Source organism: Gymnodraco acuticeps, unplaced genomic scaffold, assembly GCF_902827175.1.
Source record: "Gymnodraco acuticeps unplaced genomic scaffold, fGymAcu1.1, whole genome shotgun sequence".
NCBI lineage: Eukaryota > Metazoa > Chordata > Actinopteri > Perciformes > Bathydraconidae > Gymnodraco > Gymnodraco acuticeps.
The window spans coordinates 70,919-97,177 of record NW_022989824.1 but is presented as its reverse complement, the minus strand read 5'-3'; the positions used below and the strand labels follow the sequence as shown (position 1 = coordinate 97,177).

Genomic DNA, 26,259 nt, shown 5'->3' with positions numbered 1-26,259 from the left:
TTATCCAAAGCGACTTACAATAAGTACATTCAAATTACTAACTAAGAACAACTACTACTGTTACTACTACTAGTATAATAATAATAATAATAATAATACTGTTAATGATCATAATATTAATAATAACAAACTGTAGTAATTATATCTTAATTAAAATCAATTAAATGTATTTGTTGCCACTTGAAAGCAGCAGAACAGGCTGTGAAACCACAGTATTATATTTCAGCAGACACATTATATTAAATAACATTACATAGCATTTAGCTTTTATCGAAAGCAACTTACAATAAACAGACATAAAATGACATTAGCATTTATTCAATATTCTGAACTTGGGCACCTGAGGAATGTAAGTCCACACATCATGTCTCGTTCTTTTTAGCTCTGATCACGTCTCCATTTACGCTGGAGGGATATGACTAGCTGATAAAAGCCTGGCGATGATCGCTATTCTTTGCATTTTAAGTATTGTTAGACTGTGTTTCAGCAACATTTGTATGTTTTTCACCCCTGGAAAAAAAACGATAGTTGCTCATCTTATCATGCATTCAAGGCTAAGTCTAAACAAGTCTAAGTGTGAGCTTACCTTCTTGGCTGCATCGTAGGTGACGTTGGCTACTGTGGTGGTTGAATTTCCAACGAGAGTGTAACTGACAGACGTGGGTGGTCCCGCCACACCAAGGACAGTGATGTTCTCAAAAAAGAGGTTGTTTGGGTCCTTGTAACCAGCACGGTTCACCTGCATAGACAGCACTCCCTATAACGCAGAGGACACACACAGTCAATGCCTTATTTGCAGTGCTGGAGAGTAACTAAGTACATTTACTCAAGTATTATCATACTAATCAAGTACTTTATAGTTCTGCTCCACAATGATTCATTCAAAATTGTATTTTATGACATATAAAGCCTTAAAAAATAAATAATATATATGTATACATATGTTAATAATTACGTTTTTGGGAAAAGGGGTGAGATTAAATAAGTGTAAACTTCTTCCCACCCCATTTCGGATGTGTAATTAAGTAGATAATTTGTTTATACATGACTTAGAATCAGTAATATTTGTGTATATCAATTTGACACTGCTTAATTTTGTATTGTATAATAATTGTCATGTTCAATTTTTGTATTATTGTTTTACACATTCAAAATAAATCTAATCAAATCAAAATAAACTGGCCTGTTCTTCCTTAAAAAATATTGTACTTGCTGCAATTTCAAATAGCACTAATACATATTGTGATTTGGATGAAAATTGGATAAATCGTGCAGCCCTAGTACTGGTAGTAAGCATCTCCTATAAACACCCAGTGCTCCTGTCCATCACTCAAACAGAAGTTCAGAATGATGTCCCGTCTGTCGTGTAATGATATCATTCAGGGAGAACATCACTGTCATACATCAAACATGCATGGCAATTTGGCAGTGCTGTGTGAAGCAGGAACACGGCGTGCTTGATCCAACAAAGCTCCAGCAGCGTGATGTCAATCAATTATGCTCGGTGTTGTGGATTGAGGGAAGTCTAAAGTCTCTGGTGGATTCAAACTTTGAACTTGAATAAACGTAATCAGTATATAAAAAAAAGGTAAATGTAGCTCAGCGCAAGTTCAATCAGGAAGACCAATATCCTCTGGTGTTACACGTCACTTCAATACTCTCTCATTAAGTGATCAGGGGCGTTACTCCCCAGCTAGCCAATAATCGCACCCGCTAACCCCTTTAAATCTGCTCTTCCCTCTCCGTCAGTTGTCATTTCAGGTGTCAACGCGCAACCCTCCTCCACCCCTTCGCCTCCTGTCTCCTAATACAGGGCCAAGCTAAAACCTTCTCCCTTCAGACCGGACCGAACTACTTATCACCACCACCAGTGTCTAGGTGGGGTTCATCGGAGCGGTTTTCCCCTCCCGAATGATCATCCTGCAAACCGGGGCCTAATCGCCAAACATCATTTCATTCACTTGTTGTAATCCGTCAATCACTATTCCTTCATATTATGTGTCCCGGTAATAAACATGTATTTCAAACATCACGTCTCTCCTGATTGAACTGTATTCCTTTCCAGTTACATAAAAACAAGACGATATCAGATTACTGTTACAATCCTAAAAATTAGGGATTACTAGCAGGTTTAAATTGTAAGTAATCTAAAAAAGCATTGTGTTTGTTGTAAAAGGTTCGGATTTAGTTTCTTCTCTGTAAGCTGTTCTGTTCTGTAGGCTATTACTTGAAGTGGGAATCTATATATTTACTGCTTGAATCTGCTTTGTGGTTTTCACTTACTTTGGTTCATTTGTTATTATTTTTTATCAGTAGGTGAATCTATACGTTCATAAAATAGTAGGTGTGATCTTAACCTAGCATAAACTAAAAGATTTTCAGCTCAGATTTCATTTCTGCTTTTTTAAACTGAAGTAGAGGACACATTTCAGATACTAAATATCTTGGTTTCTTCTTTTCTAAGGTTATATTTTTCCATTGTCTTGCTTAATCTATGCGAGGGAAACTTACAGCCATAACGGAGAACTCGTAGTGAAGGTGGTTGCCTGTTTTAACTGTGTCTGTAAAAAGAAGAAAACGAGAAACAGATGTTAATGTTTGTCAAAGCTGTTCACAAACTGACCTTCACTTGTTAATGTGTGTGAGCTGACTGTGTTTGAACATTCACATTGACTCATGTGATGCTTTGTACTTAACAAGATAAGAGCTTCAATTAGATGCGCATTAAAAAAAAAAGAGCCTGTAATGAGTGGTAATAACAAGATGTGGTTGATCCTTTCTCACATAAACACACCAGCACATTTGCACACAAATACCTCTGGAGTCTCCATCGTCCCAGAATAGCTCCCCAGCCGCCTGGTTGTTGTCATCGAGAGCGACAATCAATCCCATGGGATGACGCCGACTAGAGACGTACGCATAAACACAAGGTTAAGTAAAAACACCATCCCCGCATGTCATTATAACTCAATAAATCTAAACATCTGTGCCCATTATTCAAATATAACGTGATGTATTATGATTATTATGAATGGTAATGTTGTGATTGATCTGTGAGTGTGCTTCTGTGAGTGTGAGCATGATAATATTAACATCAATCACAAGTAATAAAGTGGTTGCAGTGATGGGTCCTTAAACCTGTAAATTAGTCAGCATTTTCTCCCTTTTTGAAGTCTCTGTTTATTGATGATTCAATGTGAAAATAAGTTATTTGGTAACACAAGCTTTTGTTTTAACCCTTACTGTAGATGCACGAGTGACTGGACCCTACACTCTTCCATAAGTGGGTCAAAAAGGACCCGTATTAGAACGATATGTGTTTTTATGCCATTTTTGTCATTTTGGTTAAGACACTTGTATAATATTTAGTATTATATTTTGGTTCACACTAGAAATATTTTATATTTAAGTTTTCACTATTTAGAATTTTAGACATTTTTTTTACATTTAAAAAAAAAAAACGAAACTCCATAGAAAATGCATGCGGGTCATTTTTGACCCACTTATGGAAGCTTGGGGTAGTAATACAAAAACTACAATTTCTTAAAATGTAAATTTAAAATCTGAATGGCATGATATCCAAAACATGTTTTTTGAGGAATAGCTGGAATATGAAAAGATAAAAAAATGTAATTACAAAGAACCTCTAAGAAAACCACCTCACCGGGTCAAAAAAGACCCACTTATGCATCTAAGGGTTAAGACAGAAAAATCATCAGTACATTCCCACTGGTGAATTTCCGAAGCTTCTATGTGTCTTAAAAACAGTGGTTGCTCACAAGTTTGTTTGTTTGTAGTCTTTATTTAACCAGGTGAAAATCCCATTGAGATCAACGATCTATTTTTCAAGGGAGACCTGCAGCACATTAGTTACACATAAAAACAACAGAAAACAAAAAGGACATCAATACAACATAATTACAGGGGTATACATTAGCAACCTATTCACAATGACAGATATATAATAACATTTCATCTATCCGAGCTTTAAAATGATGCAAGGGAACCAAAATGCTCAGTTTAAAAAAAAATGGCATAGTGTTCCAAGCTAGAGGAGCAGCACACATAAAAGCTTTAGTACCTAAAACAGTCCTAGCACTTGGCACATGTAATAAAAACACATCCTGGGATCTCAGGCAATAGCTACTTGCCACTCTCTGTGAGATCAAAGAGCATATATAAGTTGGTAGTTACCCAACATGGCTTTATAGATAAACATGTACCAATGACTGAGCCTCCGTACAGTTAGTGAAGGCAGACCTGCCTTGGCATACGGGGGACAGTGATGAGCAGTGGTGTAGTGGGCGTTGGACGCGGGGGTACGCCGTACCCCCACTTATTTGGAGCATGATCTTTTTTTTAAGTCTAATAAATATAAAATCATTGCCAGTGTTATCAGTTGCAAGTGTGTATTTGTTGTAATAATGACGAAAACATAATACATTTCACAGTAATTATAATAAAAAATAAAAACGATTTCCTTAAAAAAGTATGATTCATCATCACGCTCGTGACCCCGCGGTCACTGACACACCCACGGCGAGCCAGCTCGCCGCGCCCGCCGATTTTGCTGCAGCTCCTTCCCTCAAGAACACGAACGAAAAAGCTCTATAATGGCAGGCTAACATGTTTTACTTGACTTATTTTCTAAAAAGAATATAATTCACAAGAAGAAAGAGGCTAGCAGCACCGAAGCTACAAGTGAAGCTGCTAGTAATACATCATCAGAAGAGCCGCCTAAAGACGTGGATAATGCTAGCTAACGTGCACGTTAGCTGCGCTAGCAACGTTCCTCTAGCTAGCTCAAGCTCACCTTTCCCAGAGGTATGGACGGAGGAGATGTGGTGGAGGAAACAAGAGGCTTACCCGTGGATAGACTGCAAAGCTGGGAAACTGGGTTGCAAAGTTTGTTCATCCATTTCGGATTTATCAGTCTTCAAACCCCAAGGGGTGTGTGTGTGTGCGTGTGTGTGCGTGTGTGTGTGTGTGTGTGTGTGTGTGTGTGTGTGGGTGTGTGTGTGTGTGGCAGCGCGGGAGCGCTGTCTGCTTATTTGCAATTATAATCAGAATAATGTCAAGTCCAGATTCAATGTTGTTTGCATAAGTATGGCTATATTTTTCGTTTTGTTTATTTAATAAGTTAATTTCAGGACAACTTTGGACATTTTGTTTGTTTGTTATGAGTTTTAAATAGATTTAAAGTTGAAAGTGGAGAGATAGAGAGAGAAGCAGCACTGTCTGCTTAGTTGCAATACTGTAGCTTATGCAATTTAGGCCTATAAATTGTTTATGTAACTTATGTGCCAGTGTGTCCATGGTTTTGAGTCTGTGTGTGTGTTGAGCGCAGCGCCGTCTGCTTTTTGCAGTAACTAAAGTCGGACTAATAGTTTCTGTGGACCTGTCTGCCCGTTTTGTGAGTGCACTGCGCGCATGCGCACTTGTCTGGCATTGTTTGGGATGACCTAATTAAAATAACGTCCCCCCAGTAAAAAAATCCCCACTACACCACTGGTGATGAGTAAGTGCTTTACAGTTAGTAACAAACCTCAGGGCACTGTGATAGGCGGCATCTAACATTTCCAGGCAATGGGCAGGTGCATTCATATAGATCAAATCACCATAGTCCAGCACAGGTAAAAAGGTCACAGAGCCTTTTCCTGGCCTCAAGCGAGAAACAGGACTTGTTTCTGAAAAATAAACCTAGTCTAACCCTCAGCTTTTTAAGCAGATTAATGACCTGAAGTTTAAAAGTAAAACAATCATCAAGCAATATACCTAGGTATTTATAACAGGTAACCACTTATAGTACTTGTCCTTGCATAGTAACAATATCCAAAGCAGTCTCTGGAGTCTTTTTTGCTTTTGAAAATAGCATTACCTTGGTGTTCTCAACATTTAAAAGAAGCTTAAGCTCAGTGAGCTGAGTCTGAATAATGTTAAAAACAGCCTATAATTTAACACCAGCCTCCTTTAAAGGCCCTGTCACACTGTCCCGAAATTGACACCCGATGGACACACGAATATGGAATTGTGAATTTCGCACGAAGATGGCCCCGAACCACACACGAAGGCAACATTTACATTACATTTAAGACATACAACTGCAATGAAAGTACCAAAAACAATTATGTTACAGTACTATGATACTGTACTGATATCTTCAGACTTTGTTCTTTACTTTATCCGTCGTTATATGTAGAAAATATTACGTTTTCTCCGTAATGTTGTTTCCATAACAACAACAACTTCCTGTCAACTGTCCTTCAAAATAATATATTATATCCTTTTTAGTTTCACAGAACACAAATTGGGTTATTTACATAATATATTTACATGATTTTGTTGTGCAATAAAACAACCCGATGGACACACGATAAAGGAAATGTTCAAATTCGGCTGTGATCGTAGCAACATCGGGCCATTCGTGAGGGCATCTTAAGCCATCGTATGACCGCCGGTGGAGTTTCTCAGGCTCCGGCAGCAACTTCGTGAGCGGTGGCAAAATCTTTGGCATACCAAAAAATTGCCGAAGGACCTTGCGAAGGTTCATTTTCGTGTTGAATTCGTGTGTCAATTGTGCCCTTCGTAAGGCCATCGTGAGGGCATCTTGTTATCATCGGTGCCATCGGGCATTCGCCCCGATCAGAGTGAGGGTGAATGCACCGATGATAACACGAAGATGACACGATTTGACAAGATGCCCTCACGAGTGCCTTACGAAGTTGCTGCTCGCGAAGTTGCTGCCGGAGCCTGAGAAACTCCACCGGCGGTCATACGATGGCTTAAGATGCCCTCACGAATGGCCCGATGTTGCTACGATCACAGCCGAATTTGAACATTTCCTTTATCGTGTGTCCATCGGGTGTCAATTTCGGGACAGTGTGACAGGGCCTTAATGGAAGGACCTGCACAGTACATCACGGTATCATCCGCATAAAAATGTAAAGTAGCTTCATCCACATTTTCACCTAAACTGTTGATATATATGGAGAATAAAAGTGGACTTAAAACAGAACCTTGGGGAACACCATTAGCAATGTTCAACCACTCAGAAGACAGCCCATCAAAGTGAACACATTGGGACCTTTCAGAGAGGTAGTTCACAAACCACCCACTGCATGGCTGGATATGCCTATACTGAGTAGCCTCTGCTTTAAGATAAGGTGATCGACGGTATCAAACGCTTTGGAAAGGTCAATAAATAGAGCTGCACAACTCTGCTTATTATCTAAAATACTCGTAATGTCATTTACCACTTTCATTGTGGCAGTGATGGTGCTATGTTGCTTTCTGAAGCCTGACTGATGTTTAGACAGGATATCATTTGTACATAAAAACTCCTTCACCTGTTCACTCACTAGGCGTTCGAGCACCTTCACCAGAACTGACAATTTAGAGATGGGTCTATAGTTATTTAAAATAGTTGCCTCCCCTCCTTTTAGCAAAGGCAAGACATACGCTGACTTCCATACTTTTGGAATTGCATTAGTGCTGAGGGAGAGGTTAAAAAGAGTAGTAAGAGGTGGAGCAATAAAATCTGCAGCTATCTTTAAAAAGAAAGGTTCTACGTTGTCCGGGCCAGCCGGTTTCTTAGGATCTAACTTAGATAAGGCTTCATGAACAACATTGACAGTAAAAGGAGTAAAACTGAAAGGGATTTCCAGACCACATTGTTCAGAGTCACCGACTGTGGTGTTCACAGAAGCAGAGTTAGTCACAGAATCAAACAGACCCGCAGGACACAAAATGCTTATTAAAGCAATTTAACATGGTGGCCCTGTTCGATATAGAGCCAGATGCTGTGGTAATGCACGGAGGTAGCTCATTACGGATCTCACCGGTGGATATCGATTGTATGGCTTTCCAACATTTCCTAGGATTATTTAGGTTTTCTGTGGTAACTGACAAATAGTACTTCGACTTTGCACTTCTGATATGTGAAGTGAAGCTATTCCTTAGCTGCCTAAAACAGCCATTCTACCTCTGAGCCTGATTGCCTAGCCTTTGCCCAGGCCTTGTTTCTCTCATGCAGGAGACTAGACAGCTCAGCAGAAAACCAAGGATTGTCTCGTCCCTTTACTCTAAATGTACGCAGGGGTGCATGTCTATCAATGATCTCCATAAAACCAAGATAAAAATAAGACCATGCAGTCTCTACATCAGCACACAGATCGATTTTACCCCAATCAAACCCAAACAGATCATGAACAAAACCCTGCTCCGCAAAATGTTTTATGTCTCTCTTAATGATAATATGAGGTTTAACCTTTTGGACCTTAGTGTCCCTAATTGTGGCTACAACACAGTGATCACTCACATCATTCGCAAATACTCCCATAGATGAGTATTTATGTGGAACATTAGTTAGAATGAGATCAATTAGGGAGGATTTATTAGGGGACTTAATGTTAGGGCGAGTAGGACTGTCAACAATCTGAGTAACATTCAAAGAGATACAAAGGTTAAATTAAAATCCTCTGACACTGCAGTTAACCAGTCCCAGTTAAAATCTCCAAGTAGCACTATTTCCTTGTAGTCTAGTTGCGATAAAAGATTTGCTAGCTAAGACAAGGACTCTTTGACAGCTGAGGGGGGTCTGTAACAGCCCACCACCATGACCTGTTGACCATTTGCCACTGCTATATTTAAGGCTACAAATTTGAATTGCTTACTGATCGATTTGGAAACTAATGTGGTTACACTGAACTTATTCTTAACATAAATGGCAACGCCACCACCTTTATTAGGCCGGTCGGAACGATACACATTAAAACCATTTAAGGCAATGTCAGAGGCCAAAATACATTTATTTAGCCATGTTTCTGATAAAACAATGACATCAGCGTCAGTCGAGCTCGCCCAAATTGCGGACACAATCTAGTTTACCTAACAGACTGCGCACATTCAAGTGGATGAAACCCAACCCAGACCTAGCTTTAAAATCAGCAGGAGTAGCGATCTGACTACTACTACTAGGCGGACCAGGGTTAGGTTGTACATTTCCTGACAGTAATAGCAACAAAAAAACCAGGCATATTTTCCTATTAAACGACACACATACATTGCCATCTACTTTAGAATCACCGGAAAAGAGTGTGATTAGAGCTTAAGAAGCAGTCCTGAAGAACCATCATCACAGGCAAACAAAAAAGACAAACATATTTTGTCGAACTGACAAGGTAACCGGTAATTGTTTGTGTTGCACTCCCGATCCTTTGCAGGGGATGCTCACCGCGGGCGGCAGAACAGACATGAATCCAGTAGACTTCTCAGGATGACTAGAAATCTTCTCACCGTCCAAGACAGCCCAAAGGCACAGCAGAGCCACGATAGTGGCCATTTCCCCAGGCCAGCACAGCATCCACGATATTACCTTCCCGTTATGAAGTGAAGCGGGGTCACTCACCGAGCCCGGGGCACTAGAGGTGGGAGGCCCGGAGATGCAGGGCTGAAGTAAGACAGCAGGCCTCTCCGGTGAATCCTTCAGATCCCAAAGCCAGATATATCTGGCGTGGAGGCGCTCCAGGTCTCACCGCGATATCTCCACAGCAGCCCAGCGTGGCGGTGCACCGGTCTCACTGCGATGTCTCAGGGGTAGAAAACTCCACTGCACAGCAGCCCGGCGCTACTTGATTGATTGATTGATTGAAAAGTTTATTAACAGCTTGTATATTGGGTACAGTACAGTACAGCTCAAAACATACAATTGTTAAGGGGATGCAGACCAGAGAAAGACTTTCGTCTTGTTTACATCAGGGTCCCCCATTTCCAATTCATCATATCATTTAAGACATATAAGCAGGGCTGCACATAACTGGTGCGCAGGTGCGCATGCGCACCTCCGCCAAAAAAAGAGCACCGCGTCATTTGAAACAAAGCGCATTTGCGTACCAACATTGAGAGAGGGAGAGCGAGAAGGGAGAAGAGAAAAGAGAAAATAGAGGAGAGAGGAGAGATGAGAGAAGAGAGAGAGAGAGAGAAAGATATTTGCGAGTTGCATACATGTATGAACCATGATATGAACTCAGGGCCGGCCCGTAGCACTGGCTAGATGTTCGCCTAGGGCGCCAGATCTGGGGAGGTGCTGCGCTGGCAGCTCTGGGAGGGAAAAAAACATTTTGACCGTTGGGGCTCATCCTAATTTTCGGCCTTGATGTAACAATATTCACAATTAAGTAAATGTAACACCCTTTTCACCCCGGTTACACGTTTCATTTGCCCTGTACGATGGGCGCTGTAAGTGATGAAAATGGGGGATGTTGGCTTATCTGGCGCCCGCAGCTCACAGACAAAATGCGAGGGAGAGAAGGAGGGTGCACCGCCCGGTACCAGCGCTGTTGTTATTAGAATCTGGTGCTAGCTGCTCTAACGGATATAAGAAGAAGATGTTTCTACAATAATGTGGAGGGAGAGTCCTCTCCAGTCAGACTGATAACTACAGCTCAGTGAGGTAAGGACTCTTAGTCTAAGTTCAAACGGTTTGGTCGCAATTTATGTAAACACATATTTCCAAGGCACTCCTTTATAATTATTGGGATAAACAGGTTTTAAATCATTCCAATGTATACTATAGGACAGTAACCAAAAATATCCTTTAAAACTGGAGAGATTTAAAAAAAAGGCATAAATAAATGTTACGGTAAAATAAGATATGAATGAACAACACAAATAAAATAAGTTACATTAATTTGTTATTGGCTATGGTAGGCTATTGGTTATGTTCACATACTTATTTGATTACATCCACTTGTCTAAGATGACAACAGAGACTTTCAACCCAAAACCAGCTGTTGACTTGTGGATGCAAGCAGCTAATCGCAGACTCAACCAGAGAGAAAGAAGTAGGCCTACATCATCAGCTACCATGTCTGACAGAGAGGAAGACAGTGAGGAGAACAGTCAGGAGGGTAGTGATGACAGCTTGTAGGATTACTGGTCGTGCTAATGTTGTCTTGTGTTCACCTCTGCATGTGTGTTCATTGCCGTGTGTCTGGCAAATAAAGTCAAGACCCCCTCAAAAGTTACGGTTTATTTCATTTTAAGGATGAGCACCAAGCAACATCTCCAGGTGCTCCTTTGAGAACCAGGGCAAAAAAGTTATGTGCACCCCTGCATATAAGACATATTTGACATACAGATGGCTTATTTACAATTTACATACAGGTGGTTTTTTACATACAGATTGCTTATTTACAATTTTCATTTTAGATTTCGTTCAAATACATCCTAACCGGACATTTAAGACATACCAAGTCTACAGATATACAGTTAGTAACAGAGTCTAAAATGCGAGTATATACATAGATGGGGGGGGGGGGAAGCTGTCCATTGTACGACAGGTTGAGATTTGTACCATTACCGGGGCCAGTTTTGCAATGCTCTCCCCCGAAGGTGCTCTTTGAGAGAGGTTTTGAAGGTAAGTATAGTTTTACTTTCCTTTACAGTTGTGGAAAGAGCGTTCCACCTTGATGTGGCATAATTGCGAAACGTGTATTCCCCCTTTCCCACCGCGAAGTCTCCAAGGCAGATAAACTCCTCCGCACAGCAGCTCAGGGTGGCTGCTCTCCGGTCTCTCCGCGATGTCTTCGGGGTAAAACCTCCTGAGCACAGAAACACCGGAAAGGCGAAAGCAGGCCCCGGCCCGAGCGTGGAGGCGCTGCGGTCTCTCCGCGAATATCTCCGTGGTAAATGATCAACAGCACAGCACAGCAGCACACGAGTAGTGTGTACAATAAAAGAAGACTAAAGAAAGTGTCCATTTCCTTCCAAAAGGTTTACCACAGAGCCATCAACAAGAATCAACAGTGGGGAGAAATCCCTTTGCGTGCCGTACCAGGAATTTAGTAGTAATTTAGTAGTGACTAAATAGACTACTAAACGTCATTACGCCAAACGTTAGCCGCCTTTAGCTTAGCGATGGTGATGCGCAGCCATGTGAACGTGATGATGTTTGTTTATCGCCTAACGTTTTCTTATTAGGCTACTTCTGCCGCTTGAATTTTAGCTTAAAAATATCAGAGGCTTCTGTATGTGTTAAAAATGGTGGTTGCAATCAAGTGACTTTAAAAGACTTCTAAACGCAGTGTTGGGACTAATGCAGTGTTGGGACTAATGCAGTGTTGGGACTAATGCAGTGTTGGGACTAACGCGTTACTGTAACGCGTTACTATAACGCCGTTATTTTTGGCAGTAACTAGTACTCTAACGCATTACTTTCTAAATTCAGTAACTCAGTTACCGTTACTACATGGTGCGTTACTCCGTTACTGCGTTAGTTTTGTTATATAGTCAACAGCCAGGCGAACAGAGATGAGAACTGTACTTAAGTACAGTACTTGAGTAAATGTACTTAGATACTTCCTGTGTCACATGCGGAGACGGGCTGTGGGCGTGTTTGTGTTGTTTACTAACAAGACTATCATGGCGGCGGCGGAGCTCAAGTCTAGTTTCTCCACCTGGAGATATTCTCACTATTTCACTTTTGTCGAGCACAAAGAAAAGAACGTTTTAGTTAAATGTAAGTTGTGTCTTGGCGGGTCAAAGATCCTATCTACTGCCCAAACCAGTCATTCAAATCTCTTAAAACATCTGCAAAAACAACATGCTGGGACGAAGCTAGTAGCTCAGACCACAGAGACTCAGGCGACGCCACTCCACCTCCACCTAAGCAACAGCGGCTGGATTTTAACCAAAGGACTGCTGGCCAGGGAAAAGTCGATAAAGCCATTGCACGGTATGTTGTAGAACACATGCAGGCTATTGCTACAGTGGAGTCACCCGCTTTCAGGGAGCTAGTTAGCATGATAGCATGTCCGGGCGGCACACGGCATATGGGACGGAAAACTTTTTCCAACTACCTGGAGAAAGAATATACAAAAATGGAAAGCCAGCTAATATCGATGCAATCCAGATTGCATATAATGCATGTCAAGTTGATCAACAGATTGTATTATTCTCCAATGCAATAACAGTACTGAAAGGAAGGCTATAAGGGCATTAATGGGAGCCCTTTTTCAAAGTAACTAAAACGTTACTTTTCACAGTAACGCATTACTTTTGGGTGTAAGTAACTTGTAAAGTAACTGAGTTACTTTTGACATGAAGTAACTAGTAATGGTAACTAGTTACTGGTTTTCAGTAACTAGCACAACACTGTCTAAACGTCATCACGCTAAAGATAGATAGAAAGATAGATACTAGCAGTGTTGTCAAGCATTAGTTAAGTTAGCCGCCTTGAGCTAAGCGGTGGTGACAGGAATCAATGTGACCGTGATGTAGCATGATTATAGCATTAGCATTTTACTTCTGGCAAAAGCATCTGCACTTAAAAAATCACAAAGTGGTGTTAATGTGTAGAGATTATTATCTTATTTCCCGTAATACTCCCCAAAAATGTAAAGAAAAATTAAAATATGTACAGATCATTTAAGGTGATAAGTGTGTGTGTGTGTGTGCGTGTGTGCATGTGTGGTGTGTGTGTGTGTGTGTGTGTGTGGTGTGTGTGTGTGTGTGTGTGTGTGTGTGTGTGTGTGTGTGTGTGTGTGTGTGTGTACCTGTATGTGGTGGTGACATCAGGTCTCTGTGTTGGGAGGATTGCCCCCCCTCTGATGTGTAAACCAAGCTTGTCAGCTGGCAGGTACATATCAACGTGATTCCTGCGGTCTGTCAGTCGTTCCATCTGATTGGTACAACACAATCTATTAACTCACTTAAATTCCTCTTTGTGTTTCCGTATGGGCAACATTGCTCATTTTAGGGATATTTTTTGTATATTTCATTGGTGAAAACGGACCCGTTATAAGTGTAGGTCTAGTTTCATCCACCAAAATAAGATCCCATTTGTGCCCTTAGGCTATCCGATAGCATCCACCTTTCCTTCCTCTGCTAGCATTTTGCTATCGGCAGCATCACGGCATCCTGTGGTTAGCACTGCTCAAAACGATTGGCTATTTGTTTTTTATTTTCCCCAACCTTGTAGCAAAAGTAATAATTTGTGCATCAATACCTTTCTGATTAGTACAGGATTTGTCTGGATCTGGAACCCTGCAAAGAAATATCTGGGCCCAGATTTGATTTTCAATGAAACACACAATGCTAAATCTTACAACAACAAAGGAAACACAAAGAGATTGATTATGACTATTGGCCTTTGCAGCTATAAATTCCACTCTTAGAAATACTTAAGGTACTTGGACCTGATTGCGTCAGTTGTTTCATAAGTTTTATTGTGTAAGCTTAATAATAAAAAAAATGCTTTGAAGGACCTGTTATAAACAGGTCCTAAAAAAAAGAAAAAAACTAATTTTCCCCCTGTGGTTTAAAGCTTGGCAGATTTTGTATTACTCCGACATCACTTTATCGACTACTTTATACTGAAAATGATATATTTCCTCTGCTATATTTACAGAGTAGTATTAGTAGATTATAAAGAGTTTTAATGTTAAAACCTGTGAGCTTCAAAAGTAACGTTTGATTCACTTCCGTTATCCCTTAAATGGGCAAGCACATGAATATATTTAGCTATTTTCCAATGTACTGTATATGGGCTAAAATTACAATGGTACACATTTTATATACTTTTGAACCCATATTACACCCATGTCCATACTACAGCTATGTTTTACCGATGTTACACCATATTTAACCCAAACCTCACCAATATTAAACCTTTGTCGGACCCATACACAAATTCTTAACCATAACTAACATTTTACACCAATAGTATATCCATAGTACACTGTTATTACTCCTATGTATCTATCTCATCGCTGTTCGAAACACTTTGGACATGAGTATCGATCAACGTTTTTAAAAAATGTGTGCAAGAAAAGTTCATATAATACGATGACTGAGTGACTTTAAAATGTGTAACGTTTTGCATTATAACAACACAATCATTATACTTTAGATTTGTGACGAGGAGACACATTTCTCTTTCCCTTCCCGTCCCTCTCTCGTTTATTTGAGGGCCCAGATAGAGCGAAGTTCATTTCTGATCCCCTCGGGGACTGAATCCTCAGTCGGGCCTTAAACAATTTAAAACTATCCTCTCTCCATCTCCTCTCATTCTCCACCTACTTCTTTCTCCACGTCATGTTATTCTCTCTTGTGCTGCTCTAATTATTTTTCTTTTTTCTATCCCATTTCTCCTCCATTCCCACAGAGGATTGTGCGTTGGAGAATGTGTGTGCCACTTTATGCAGTACAGTAGAGTATGGGCAGGCGTGTGGGCTGGAGTTAGTGGAGCGTCCACAAGCAATTTCAGATCTTATCACCCCCTCATTGTCTGCTTTAAGGAGGTCTTCTCTTGCCTTGTCTTCTCTTATTTCTTATTCCCGATGGCCAATCATCTCATCTTCCCACTGCAGCTTTCCCAACCTTTGCAGACCATTTAAATACACAAACCAAATGGCCCCTCTGACCTATTTCTCTTACCATCCTGACTGTATTTTAGCTCATTCGTCCCTTTTTTTTGTAGTTATTTATTTCCTCTGTAACATGTTTTTCACGGTCATTTTCACTACATCAATACTCCCCCCGAACTCTTCCATCCTCCTACCCAGATAATCACAGGGGACCAACCAGGACAAGGGGCTGGCGGCAAGACAGCCAATCTAATCGCTCATCTGATCAACGGGCGCTTTACATCGCCACTGTGACGCCCAAATAAGGTCCCAAAGGAGCTCAACACCTCTTTAATCTCTCTGTCAGGGATAGTCTCCCTCCTCTCCTCCCTGTCCTCTCTCTTTCAGTCTATCTTTGTCCTGCCTCTCGTGCTCTGTCTTATCGCTCCAGTCTCTGTCTCAAACAAAGAACTTGAGGTGAAGACTTTGAGGTGACGCATGTTCTACGTGTACGTGTTAATTCCACTGCTGTAACATTATAATTAAAAGCTATTTTGCATCATTATGTTGAGCGCTACATATTTATAAATAATCAGGTAAATATGTACAAAATCCTAAGGTTTATGATGTCTAGTAACAGAGACATGATTATACTTTTTTTCAATGTAGATTTGAACCACCCAATCTGCTATCTATGTTAAGCGGCCATTTTATGCTCATTTTCATATTTGTATCATCTATTTATGATCATCGTAACAAAGAAAAACAAATTGAAAATCAATGATATCTGCATTTTATCAGAAGTACCTTCTTAATTAAACTTTTTTTTAAAGAAACATCTAGTATAGCACTTACAAAAACCACACAAATAAATCTTGTTGTCTGCATTTCACTCAATAGAATCTTCTTTTTTTTTTTTAAAGCAAAGTTTCTAAAGGGAACATCTTTAAGCAATCATTTCACAAGGAAGAGTGTCTACCATGTTTGCTGTTATACATTCCTGATGATTTCTCATCAGCAGTGGAAAGGGATGTGCTTTAGTAGAAAGTATTGTAGAATGAGAAGAATGTATTCTTACCGTCTCATAGTTATACCACACAGCATCTGGGATATATGCCCACACCCTGTCCTTACCCTGCAGAGAAGAAGAACACACAAAAACCTTTATATGTGCATATCATGCTTGTTGTGTCCTATAAATACTGCATTATAAAGCTCAGATATTTTGATTAGACATCGGCTTTGTGTTCTGTGTGAAAGCCTGCCTGTGTTTGATTTGTTTTTGCAGCCAGAAACATGTTTTATTTAGCTCACCGCACCAATCCTGACACTTTAATCTCACAGGGCTAAACAGGGGTAGAAAAGCTACAACACACCTCAAAGGAAGCAAGGATATTTCTTGCCACCATAAATCACTGCAATGTAATATTAAATAAGTATAAAAGATAAAATGTTTCCATCAGGGAGAGCTATTTCAAAACTGCACACCCTCTCTCCATCTGATATAAAGTTTCCACAAATTCCGGTGACATTTCAGTCTACGGTGCGTTAGCATGAAGCGACGACTGATAGGTGACAGCCTTTGATAGCTTAAGGTGGTGGACAGACAGGAGCAATCAATAGAAGAGCGCCAAGCCTTTGATGGCGTTGTCACTTGCCTGCTCTTTCTGACAGGGGCGCAGAGAGAAAGAGACATACATGGTGAAAGAAGAGAGGACGAGAGGTCATTCCAAAAAAAGAAAAAACGCCTGACGGATCTGAGGCGGGGCTTAAGCGTATAGCACTTAAGCCCCGCCTCGTAGCACGATAAGCTAATGTACCTACGCGATTCTTGCTTTTTTGAGTTTGTACTTATTGTAAGTTGCTTTGATAAAATTGTCAGCAAAAAAGAAGTGTACTGCAAGGTATTTCGATCTCTGTCTGTACACACAAACTGAAAGATTGACAATAAAGTTGACTTTGACTGTGATGTCCAAAGGAAAACGGTTTACTGTTTCACAAACCAGCACAGGAAAAAGGAACACATTAGGCAAAGAAGAGCAAATTTGTAATGCAAAATACTCTAAAATGAAACCTGAAACTCTAAAAAGAGTGAAATATGACAGAGACATATTGCTGTAATGACCTGCTAACCAAATCCAATGACTGAATGACCTCTTTGGGGTCCACAGTGGCAGTTTAAGGCAGATCACCTGTCACAACTGCTGCACAGCCTGCGGGATGACAGCCGGGGGAAATGGATGCTCCCCCCCTACCTCGTTTTCTGGTGTCTGATTTGTTCGCGGCGCCTATCACTCACCGCACTGACTAATGGGGAGGGACTGCAGGACTTAGCATGGTTGCTAACTGTGATGGAGAGGGGCATGAGGCCTGCGTCCTCATTAGGAGTGCTGAAGCTCAGTTAGCCATAAGGTAAGATTTGATCAGGTGAGCTAAAGATTCAGACTGGCAGGATGATCAGATGGTAGCAGAGGTGGATGAGAGAGGCAAAGAGAGAGTGGGAGGGGGAAAAGGGGGGGGGGTATATGGGATGAAATGAAATGGGATCACAAGGGTGAGTTGACAGGAACTGATTAAGAGAATGCAGATGAGATAAGGGAGCCAACGTTTGATGAAAGGATAAGCTAAAAAGTAAAGGGAGTAATGGGCAAAAGAGGGGGGGGGGGGGCGTATGGAAGCATGGATCACGACCAGAGGGGATGACAGAGAGAGAGATATCCCCAGTTTATCACAGAGATCAAGGTTAAAGCATCGAGTGATCTGAATGATGGAGCGAGAGCATCATTAGAGAAAGGGAGAGGCATGCGGACAGAGCGACAAATAGAAATAGACAGAGATATGAGAACGACGAAAAAGGAGTGGAGGAACATTGTTAAGGATTGTTAGAGAGGAGCATGTGACCTCACTCGGGAACACGACACTATCTCTTCATGTTTCCCTTCGCAAGCGGATGCACCTGTGACAGATAGTGGGTGCTCTGTTCTACCTGCTCTTACTAATAAAACCCCCCTTTAGCAGCTTCCTGTCACTACAAAATAACATTCAGCCACATCGGATCTGTCGTCAGGAGAGGATTATTTTCAAGTGGAGGTAAAATGCTGTTCATTTCGTTGTGCAAAACTGCAACAGTTCAAGGTTTGTCATAGAAAAATAAAAATGAATTATAGTTAAAGTTTCCTGTAATAAACCTATACATGGGTAGATTTAGAGTAACATGAAAGTGTGAGATACTCAATGTCAAAAATGTACATTGCTCAAGGAGTGCAAATTCACACTGTGTGCACGAATTTGCTGTATTTTACAATTAATCTTTTAATACAACCATGTGTTGACCATAGCATGATCCTATGTATATGTGTATATATATTCTGGTATATTGTTGTATTTTAAATCAGAGCTTGTTTTGCTTGCTACCATGAACCTATTTTGTATTTTTCCATCTGTCATGAACTTCAGTTTGCAGTAGTAGGAGGGGAGGTTCACGCGGGGTCTTGTAAGTATTGATTGTCAGTATTGACCAAGCAGCATGGAGCATCTTCGTTCTTTGCTCAGGTTTGGTTTAACCCAAATTCTGGACATGAACAAATGTTACTCAAAACCTTACAAACTCTGTTCTGTGGATGATATGTTTGTAACCCCCTCAAACACTAAAGAAAAACCCTGCTATCCTCTAACTATATACTGCCCACATGGCTGTGGTGTGAACGACTGGTTTCAAACATGATTGTCAGAATATGCCACAATGCATTAGGTGAGAATGTTTGGCTAAATGCATCAAATCAAATCAAGTTTTATTTATATAGCACATTTATAAACGATTTTTGGTTGAGCCAAATGCATGATCTTCACATGTTAGGGGCTGGTTATTGATACACCTTTAACAACCCTAACCCTAACTTCACATGCAACATGAAGACCCCCATATACTGGAAAAGAAGGATTTGAAGCTTGCATTTCCGGCTAACATGTAAGCAAACTTTCTGAACAAGTTTACTTGAATGCCCTGTGATTCCATTGTCCACATTTCTGCACAATTACAATCAGGGTCATGATTTTCCTCCTTAGAGATGCATTTGTATCGCAGACATTCCTCTATATTAATTAACGGGGCACTTTAATGATGCAGAACACATTGATTTTAAAGAAAGAAATCCAGCGAGTGGTCATGATTGACACCATGGGGCGACTGGCTGCATGGTCCTCTTTTAATCGAGACATTGTGGGGTTTGATCCGAGTCAACATACATAATGTATCCTGATGGCATGGCCCACGGTGTGTGAATGTGTTTGAAAGTTAGCTCACTTGAACAAATGGCACTGCTCTGTATGAATGGGCGAATGATGACTTGTTTAATGTACAGCGCTTTGAGGTGTCGTAAAGACTGGATAAAGCGCTATATAAATGCAGTCCATTACTATTAAAAAACCCTCTGGTAATGGATTCCTTTTCGATCTACCCTGTTTACAACTTCACCTCATGCCTTGAAGGATGTCGAAAAGTAGTTACACTGATATTCTTTTTTGATTTGCAAAAACAACAACCTTCATAGTCACCTTATGGCCCTCCCTAGCCGCAACCCTTCAGAGGGCTCAAACTCTGAGGCACTGCAAGCATAAACCCTCCCCTTCTTGTGTTGGAAACTTTGCCACAATCACGCTGATTGAAGTTACTTTATCCCCAGCCTCACTATGAAACCAATTCGCTTTCCACTATTCTGTAATTCACAAGAGGCCGTGCCAAATTGCTTATTAATCAGGCCACTTTGACATGACCGCAATCGCTTTGTATGCACGCATACACATGCACCTACAGGCACGCACATTATGAGTACACACAGGAGCAGGCATATACACACACACACACACTGAGCCAAACACACATATACACACTTCTATCTACACTTCTAATCTCCTAGTAATGAGGTCAGTGCTCTCATTAGAGCTGAGAGAAAAGAGGGAGGATATGAAAGAGAGAAGAAAGAGGGATGAGAGGAGGGGAGGGCAACAAAGAAAATCCCATGTCATGTTTTCCCAGTGGAGGTCAGGGTGTGTGTGTGTGTGTGTGTGTGTGTGTGTGGGTGTGTGTGTGTGTGTGTGTGTGTGTGTGTGTGTGTGTGTGTGTGTGTGTGTGTGTGTGTGTGTGTGTGTGTGTGTGTGTGTGTGTGTGTGTGTGTGTGTGTGTGTGTGTGTGTGTAACTGATCATTTAATCTCTATCATCTGCAAGACACATTTATCCATGTACTACAATTCTATATGAACTGTATCCTTATATGGAAGTTGAAATGTTGCATGAAAGTACATTTTAATTAAGAGCATGTACTTGAAAGACTAAAGCATGCTCATATATTTATGTGTATTAATGTTCAGGGATTATTCTGTTTGTTTTGTTGTGAGCTGCCTCACCGGGTCTAGTACAGGTGTGATGAGCAGGTGTTTTCCCCAGAGGAACTGCCGGTCCACCGTCCAGGTGTTACTGTCAGAGAAGAACCTTGGGAATGACAAAATGTTTTATTAAATAATAAGATATCAATTTTGAATTTAGACTACATTCATTGAGTAAAATGACCACGTTCCTCAGTCAGTTATTAATATAATATGCATTTCTTGCAGCTGTTTTATGAAAACTAAACGTTCTGATAGCACTGTTTCCTGCTTCACCTTTCTTTATTCAATGTTTAGAATTCAGCTACATTAAAACAAACAACGGCCCGTACACACGGCGGCGTGCGTTGAAGCTTCAACGCTTCTGCCCATTCACTTTGAATGGAGTGACGTCACGCTTTGCCGAACTGCATTGTGGGAGCGTTGCTTCGCTTTGCTCGCTTCAAAAGTTAAGCAATGTTCAACTTTTGAAGCTTCGACAGTACAAGCTCTAGCCCAGGGGTGGCCAACCCGCGGCTCTCGAGCCGCATGCGGCTCTTTGCCTAGTTTCATGCGGCTCTTCAGTTCATATCGAATTTTATATGTGTGAGTTTGGGGGAGAGACACTGACTCCTGACTAGTGTTGCATGGTGTACCGATACTTGAAAGGTATACCGCGATACCCTGCCGTTAAAAACGTTACGATTCCTCCGTTTCATTAGTAACGGTACTTTAAGAATGACGGGGAAAAGTACTCCGGTGAGAAAGCGCCGTTTTAATAAGAGCCGTGTGTGTTCAGCGCTCTGCTTCCACTCCCTGCACTGCAGCCGTGCCTGCAGCCCCTCCCTTCTCAAGCACGCTCGAAGTCCCTCCCCTCTCAAGCACGCTCTAAGTCCCTCCCCTCTCAAGCACGCTCTAAGTCCCTCCCCTCTCTCGTGCACGCGCTAGCTGCCAGAGCATGTGAGAAAACCAGAAGCATGGCTGCAAGTGGGAGTGCAACTGCCGCTGCGCCTCGGCTTGTTGAGAAAAAAGACGCCAGAAGCGATGTATTTTAGCTATATCTCTGACAGTGAGGGCAAGCCTACGGACACCATGAGGCCTGTCTGTGAGAAATGTATTAATTTTATTTAATACGAATTCTTGTCATTTATTGTATTTATTGTTCTCATTGTTTAAAAGGTTGTGTTATGGTTATGGTTCTGGTGTGAAATAAAGCACAATAATTACATTTAAGACTGTTTCCCTTTTTTTAAGAAAAATAATCGGAATCGCAATTCTTGACTTGGTATCGAAACCAAAATGTTGGTATCGTGACAACACTGACAGTTAAACCTGATATTTAGTAGGTCTGTTAAGTATTGAATACTGATAATTCGGACGTAATTTGGCCGGTCAAAGTTGTTCGGGCTCGGATAAAATAGCTCCGTTACTTTGGTCCCGTGTTACTTTCGTCCCGGCTCTCCCTACGTGTGTATGTGTGGTGTCAGGTGTCAGTATGAGAGGATGACAGCGCGTCTAATTTTGATGTGGCCCAAGAGCCAATCACAATAATACCTGCAATGCAGTGAACCAATCACCTTTGAGGGGGGGAAAACCTATCGTTGATTAAACACTATCCAGTGTTTCCCCTACCATTGTCTTGGAGGGGCGCTGCCCGCCAACGGAGCCCCGCACCCCCCCCTGGCATTCAAGGAGTTATATATATAATAAATAAAAAAATCTATATATATATACCACCAAATTGCAAATAATCTATAACTACTGTCACTTTTCACATTGAACATGTGCTCTTTTATTAAATAAATTAAACGCTTTCATCTTAAGTTGTGAGTTTAGTGTTTTTGACCCTAAGAAACACTGATGCATTAATCAATAACAATAATCCACAGCTCCTCTCTCTGCTCCAGAGGATTTGAAAAATATATATCCCAATGCCACAAAAATGCATCAGTGACGTGGTTGAAATCTTGTCTCCAGAAAACAAAAAACGGAAACAAGCGGTATCAGTGACTGTGTGTTTGATGTGGCTCTTTGCAATAACATAGAAAAAATGTGGCTCTTAACCTCTGACTGGTTAGCCACCCCTGCTCTAGCCAATCAAACCGCGTGCTTGTGTGTCCGGGGCGGGAGATTCATGTGATTGGTTGTTGGTCGAGTTTCAGACACGCCCACCGGCAAGCTTCAACGCACGCCGCCGTGTGGACGCTGCGTTAAACTCCCAGCTTATGATTTTAATAATAGAGCGATAAGAGTAGTGATATCACATTGTGACAGAAGTAAACAAGGAGTCCAATGGAGGCGTTTCAGGGGGAGGGGGGGGTTGCCTTTGCAGACCATTTACATGCACAACAACCTATATATTATAACACACTAGAGAAAAGGTAAAACCTCAAAAAGGATGACAGATCATCTTGGACTAAGAACGATGTTCACGTGTGTTTATTTAGGTGCATTAGCTCTCTCAGCTACAAACATATACATACACATATTCTATACATGTTCGATTCCCCAAAGCAAGGACCTGAACTGATATCATGAGGACAGCATCTTTACAATTATTTTTAAAGACTTACTCGTGCATGACAGGACGAACAACAGTCTCCCCCGTGGTGTGGGCTTTGTAGAAGAGTGTGTAGAGGTAAGGCAGGAGTGTGTAACGTATCGTCAGGTAATGTTTGGAGCTTTCCAACAGGGTTGAGCCGGGGCCGAACACAGCTGGATCCTGGGGCTGGAGACAGAGAGATGGATTAAAGCAGATGGAGTTTGATGAACGCAGGAGAAGAAAAGTGGATGGAAAGCAGAGTTGTTTTTTTATTAACAGCAGGGAGCAAGGAGAAAGACATAGGAAGATGAAATAGAGAATTTATTTTGAATAATAAAAACAATAAATGGAGAAGAAATGGTAAGAATAACAAAATGTCAGAGGAAATAAATAAATAAAAAACAAGGAACTATGTTTTTGAATCACCAAGCTGTTCATGATGAATACGTGGATATTGATCCATCATTAAAAACATTAAGATGCACATTAACGTTACATGAAATACAAATGGGAAAGTAGAGTTTGAAAAGAGAAGAAAACTTGAGAGATAGAAATAGAAAAGGGAAAAATGTGGGAGAAAGAAACAAAAGTATGATTTAATTTCAATGATAGTGGAGAGTGAGAGGGTGATTAGCCGCTAACAGGCCGCGCTTCTCTCGTCTGGCTAATCATTTATGCCCTCGGCATCCATGAGAGTGTGATGAAGGATTGTGTGTGTGTGTGTGTGTGTGTGTGTTTGGATTGGCCTGCATGGTCATGGTCGTGTGATGAGAGCCATGATTAGGGCAAAGCAAAGGTCACACATTAGCCGTCTCGTTTAGAGAAAATCGTACTTCAGATTCATCATCATCATGTCCCTGTCCTCCAGCACACAAAGACCACCTTCCCTCTCTCGCTCCTTCCATCGCACACCATGTCTTCCTCAAACCCCACCCCACCCCACCCCCAGCTTTACCTCAGCGCTGTGCTATTTTTGCAGTTGTGATGAGCACGGAAATGTCACATGAAGAATATTGTGAGAGAAACGATTTTCACGCTATGCAAAGTTGCAGACTGACTTTTGTCGGCCCAGTTATTGGTGTTCATCTACAATAATAGCTCGGTGGCATCAATATAAACACTGTTTGAGGCACAGCGGGTGCGTTTCCTGTGTCTCTCTGTGGCATTTTAAGTTATTTGACTTTTACATGTATAGTGTGCTCGTTGAAGAAACAAAAAATATCACTCTATCTTCGTTGTGGTTCAAATAATTGTACATTATTATTATTATAAGAATAATTGAGAGTTGACTGTTATTGTTAATCTGGTCTGCTTCAACCTAGAACAAGTTTAGAAGATAACTAACTTTAACAAATGCATTGTTAACCCATTCCTGTGGGACAATTGTCCAATCATAGCTTAGCAATGATAACAAGGCAAGGCAGGCCTTTGTATGGAGTAGTCCGGAAATGAGATTAGTTAGCATTTTAGCACATCTCTATCTTAATATTTTGCATTTTAAGATCAATGCCATGATGTTTTGTAAATTTAAAAAAAAACCTACCTAGCCAATGCTGATACATCTTAACACATGGATTATTACTTATATAACTTATATTATAATTTAGCACCGCTACTCGGCAAAGCAGGCGTACTTATGGAGTGGTGCAGACTTGACTCATGAACCCAGAAATTAGTTAGCATTTTAGCACGTCTCAAAGTTAATGGTTTAGATGGTAATCAATCATTTGCCTATAGGCTACTTTGCAAAAAACGAACTGCCCGAAAGATACACCATTTAGCATTTAAGGTCAATGCCATACCGTTTTGTAAATATGAAAAATAGCTAGATAGCTAAAGTTGATATGATTCCCTTCATCTGGTCTGCTTTGTCCTAGAAAAAAGTTACCTATCCTTAACTAAAGGATTGTTAATGCTCCCCTGAGCGGAAATTGAAGAATCATAGCATAACCGTTACAAGGCAAGGAAGTTCCCTGGCTTGCTAAAAAGGATACATTTATCTTATGACATTTAATTTAGATTAAATATATTCTTATAATTAAAGCTGTTTTATTCTGAAAAACCGGAAGTTCACAACACTTTTAACTTGAAACCTTTATTCTGAAAATCCTTCATTTGTGGTTAGCATTAGCATTTGGCAAACCATACGTTTTGAAACCGGGAATTGAAGGTGAAATGACATGTGGTGTTGTACACTAAACACACTGTCTTTAACACTCATTTATTGACGCTGCAATACTGTTATTAGGGAATGTTTAAATAACCACAGACATTAGAATGATGTAATTAACACCAGAAAAACGACAGGAATTGCCTCGGAACCGCCCGAAGCCGGCCAATAGGAGAAGACTACAGTTGATAACCCGTGATGCACAGGGAGAATCGATCTCTTTTTCACCCTCCGCTGCCCCAACGCGAACGGGACCAACAGCTGAGAGGGGGGGGGGGGAGCCGCCAACTCGCAAATGTCATTGTATATCGCCGCATCATTTCATCCATCTTCTCCCGCTTATCCGTGGTCGGGTCGCGGGGGTAGCAGTTCCAGCAGAGAGCCCCAAACTTTATTTTCCCTGGCGACATCAACCAGCTCTGACTGGGGGATCCCAAGGCGCTCCCAGGCCAGCGAAGAGATATAATCCCTCCACCTGGTCCTAGGTCTACCCCTCGGTCTCTTCCCAGCTGGACGTGCCTGGAACACCTCCCTAGGGAGGCGCCCAGGTGGCATCCTAACTAGGTGCCCGAACCACCTCAACCGCATCATTCGTTTTATTAAATGCTGTTAACTTTTATAAGCTTCCTTGTACTCTTTTCAGTTTATCCTAGTCTCTGGGCTAAAGAAATCCTAACAGTCACCATAAAAAAAGTAAGAAGGCTGCCTGTACATCTGAATTCCAGAAACCATTGTTTAGAAAATGAATAGGAATTGTTCTGTGTTTTTCACAGTCATGATTACACAATTGGTTACCCACAATATCAGGCAAAAAGACATCAAGACACCTTCCAATGCTACA

The 26,259-nt window shown here is 41.1% G+C and overlaps 1 protein-coding gene across 2 annotated transcripts in view; it reads right to left on the bottom strand.

Annotated features, from left to right (window-relative positions):
• Positions 1–26,259, bottom strand: part of si (sucrase-isomaltase (alpha-glucosidase)) — a 127,096-nt gene that overhangs the window by 49,095 nt on the left and 51,742 nt on the right. For both annotated transcript variants that reach the window (XM_034234033.1, XM_034234027.1), the window contains exons 18-24: positions 23,280–23,434; positions 20,749–20,833; positions 16,423–16,479; positions 13,554–13,678; positions 2,817–2,905; positions 2,512–2,561; positions 587–757 (exon numbers count right to left, since the gene is read on the bottom strand). In XM_034234033.1, the coding sequence (XP_034089924.1) occupies positions 587–757; positions 2,512–2,561; positions 2,817–2,905; positions 13,554–13,678; positions 16,423–16,479; positions 20,749–20,833; positions 23,280–23,434 (732 nt within the window). The remainder of the gene's footprint in view (positions 1–586; positions 758–2,511; positions 2,562–2,816; positions 2,906–13,553; positions 13,679–16,422; positions 16,480–20,748; positions 20,834–23,279; positions 23,435–26,259) is intronic.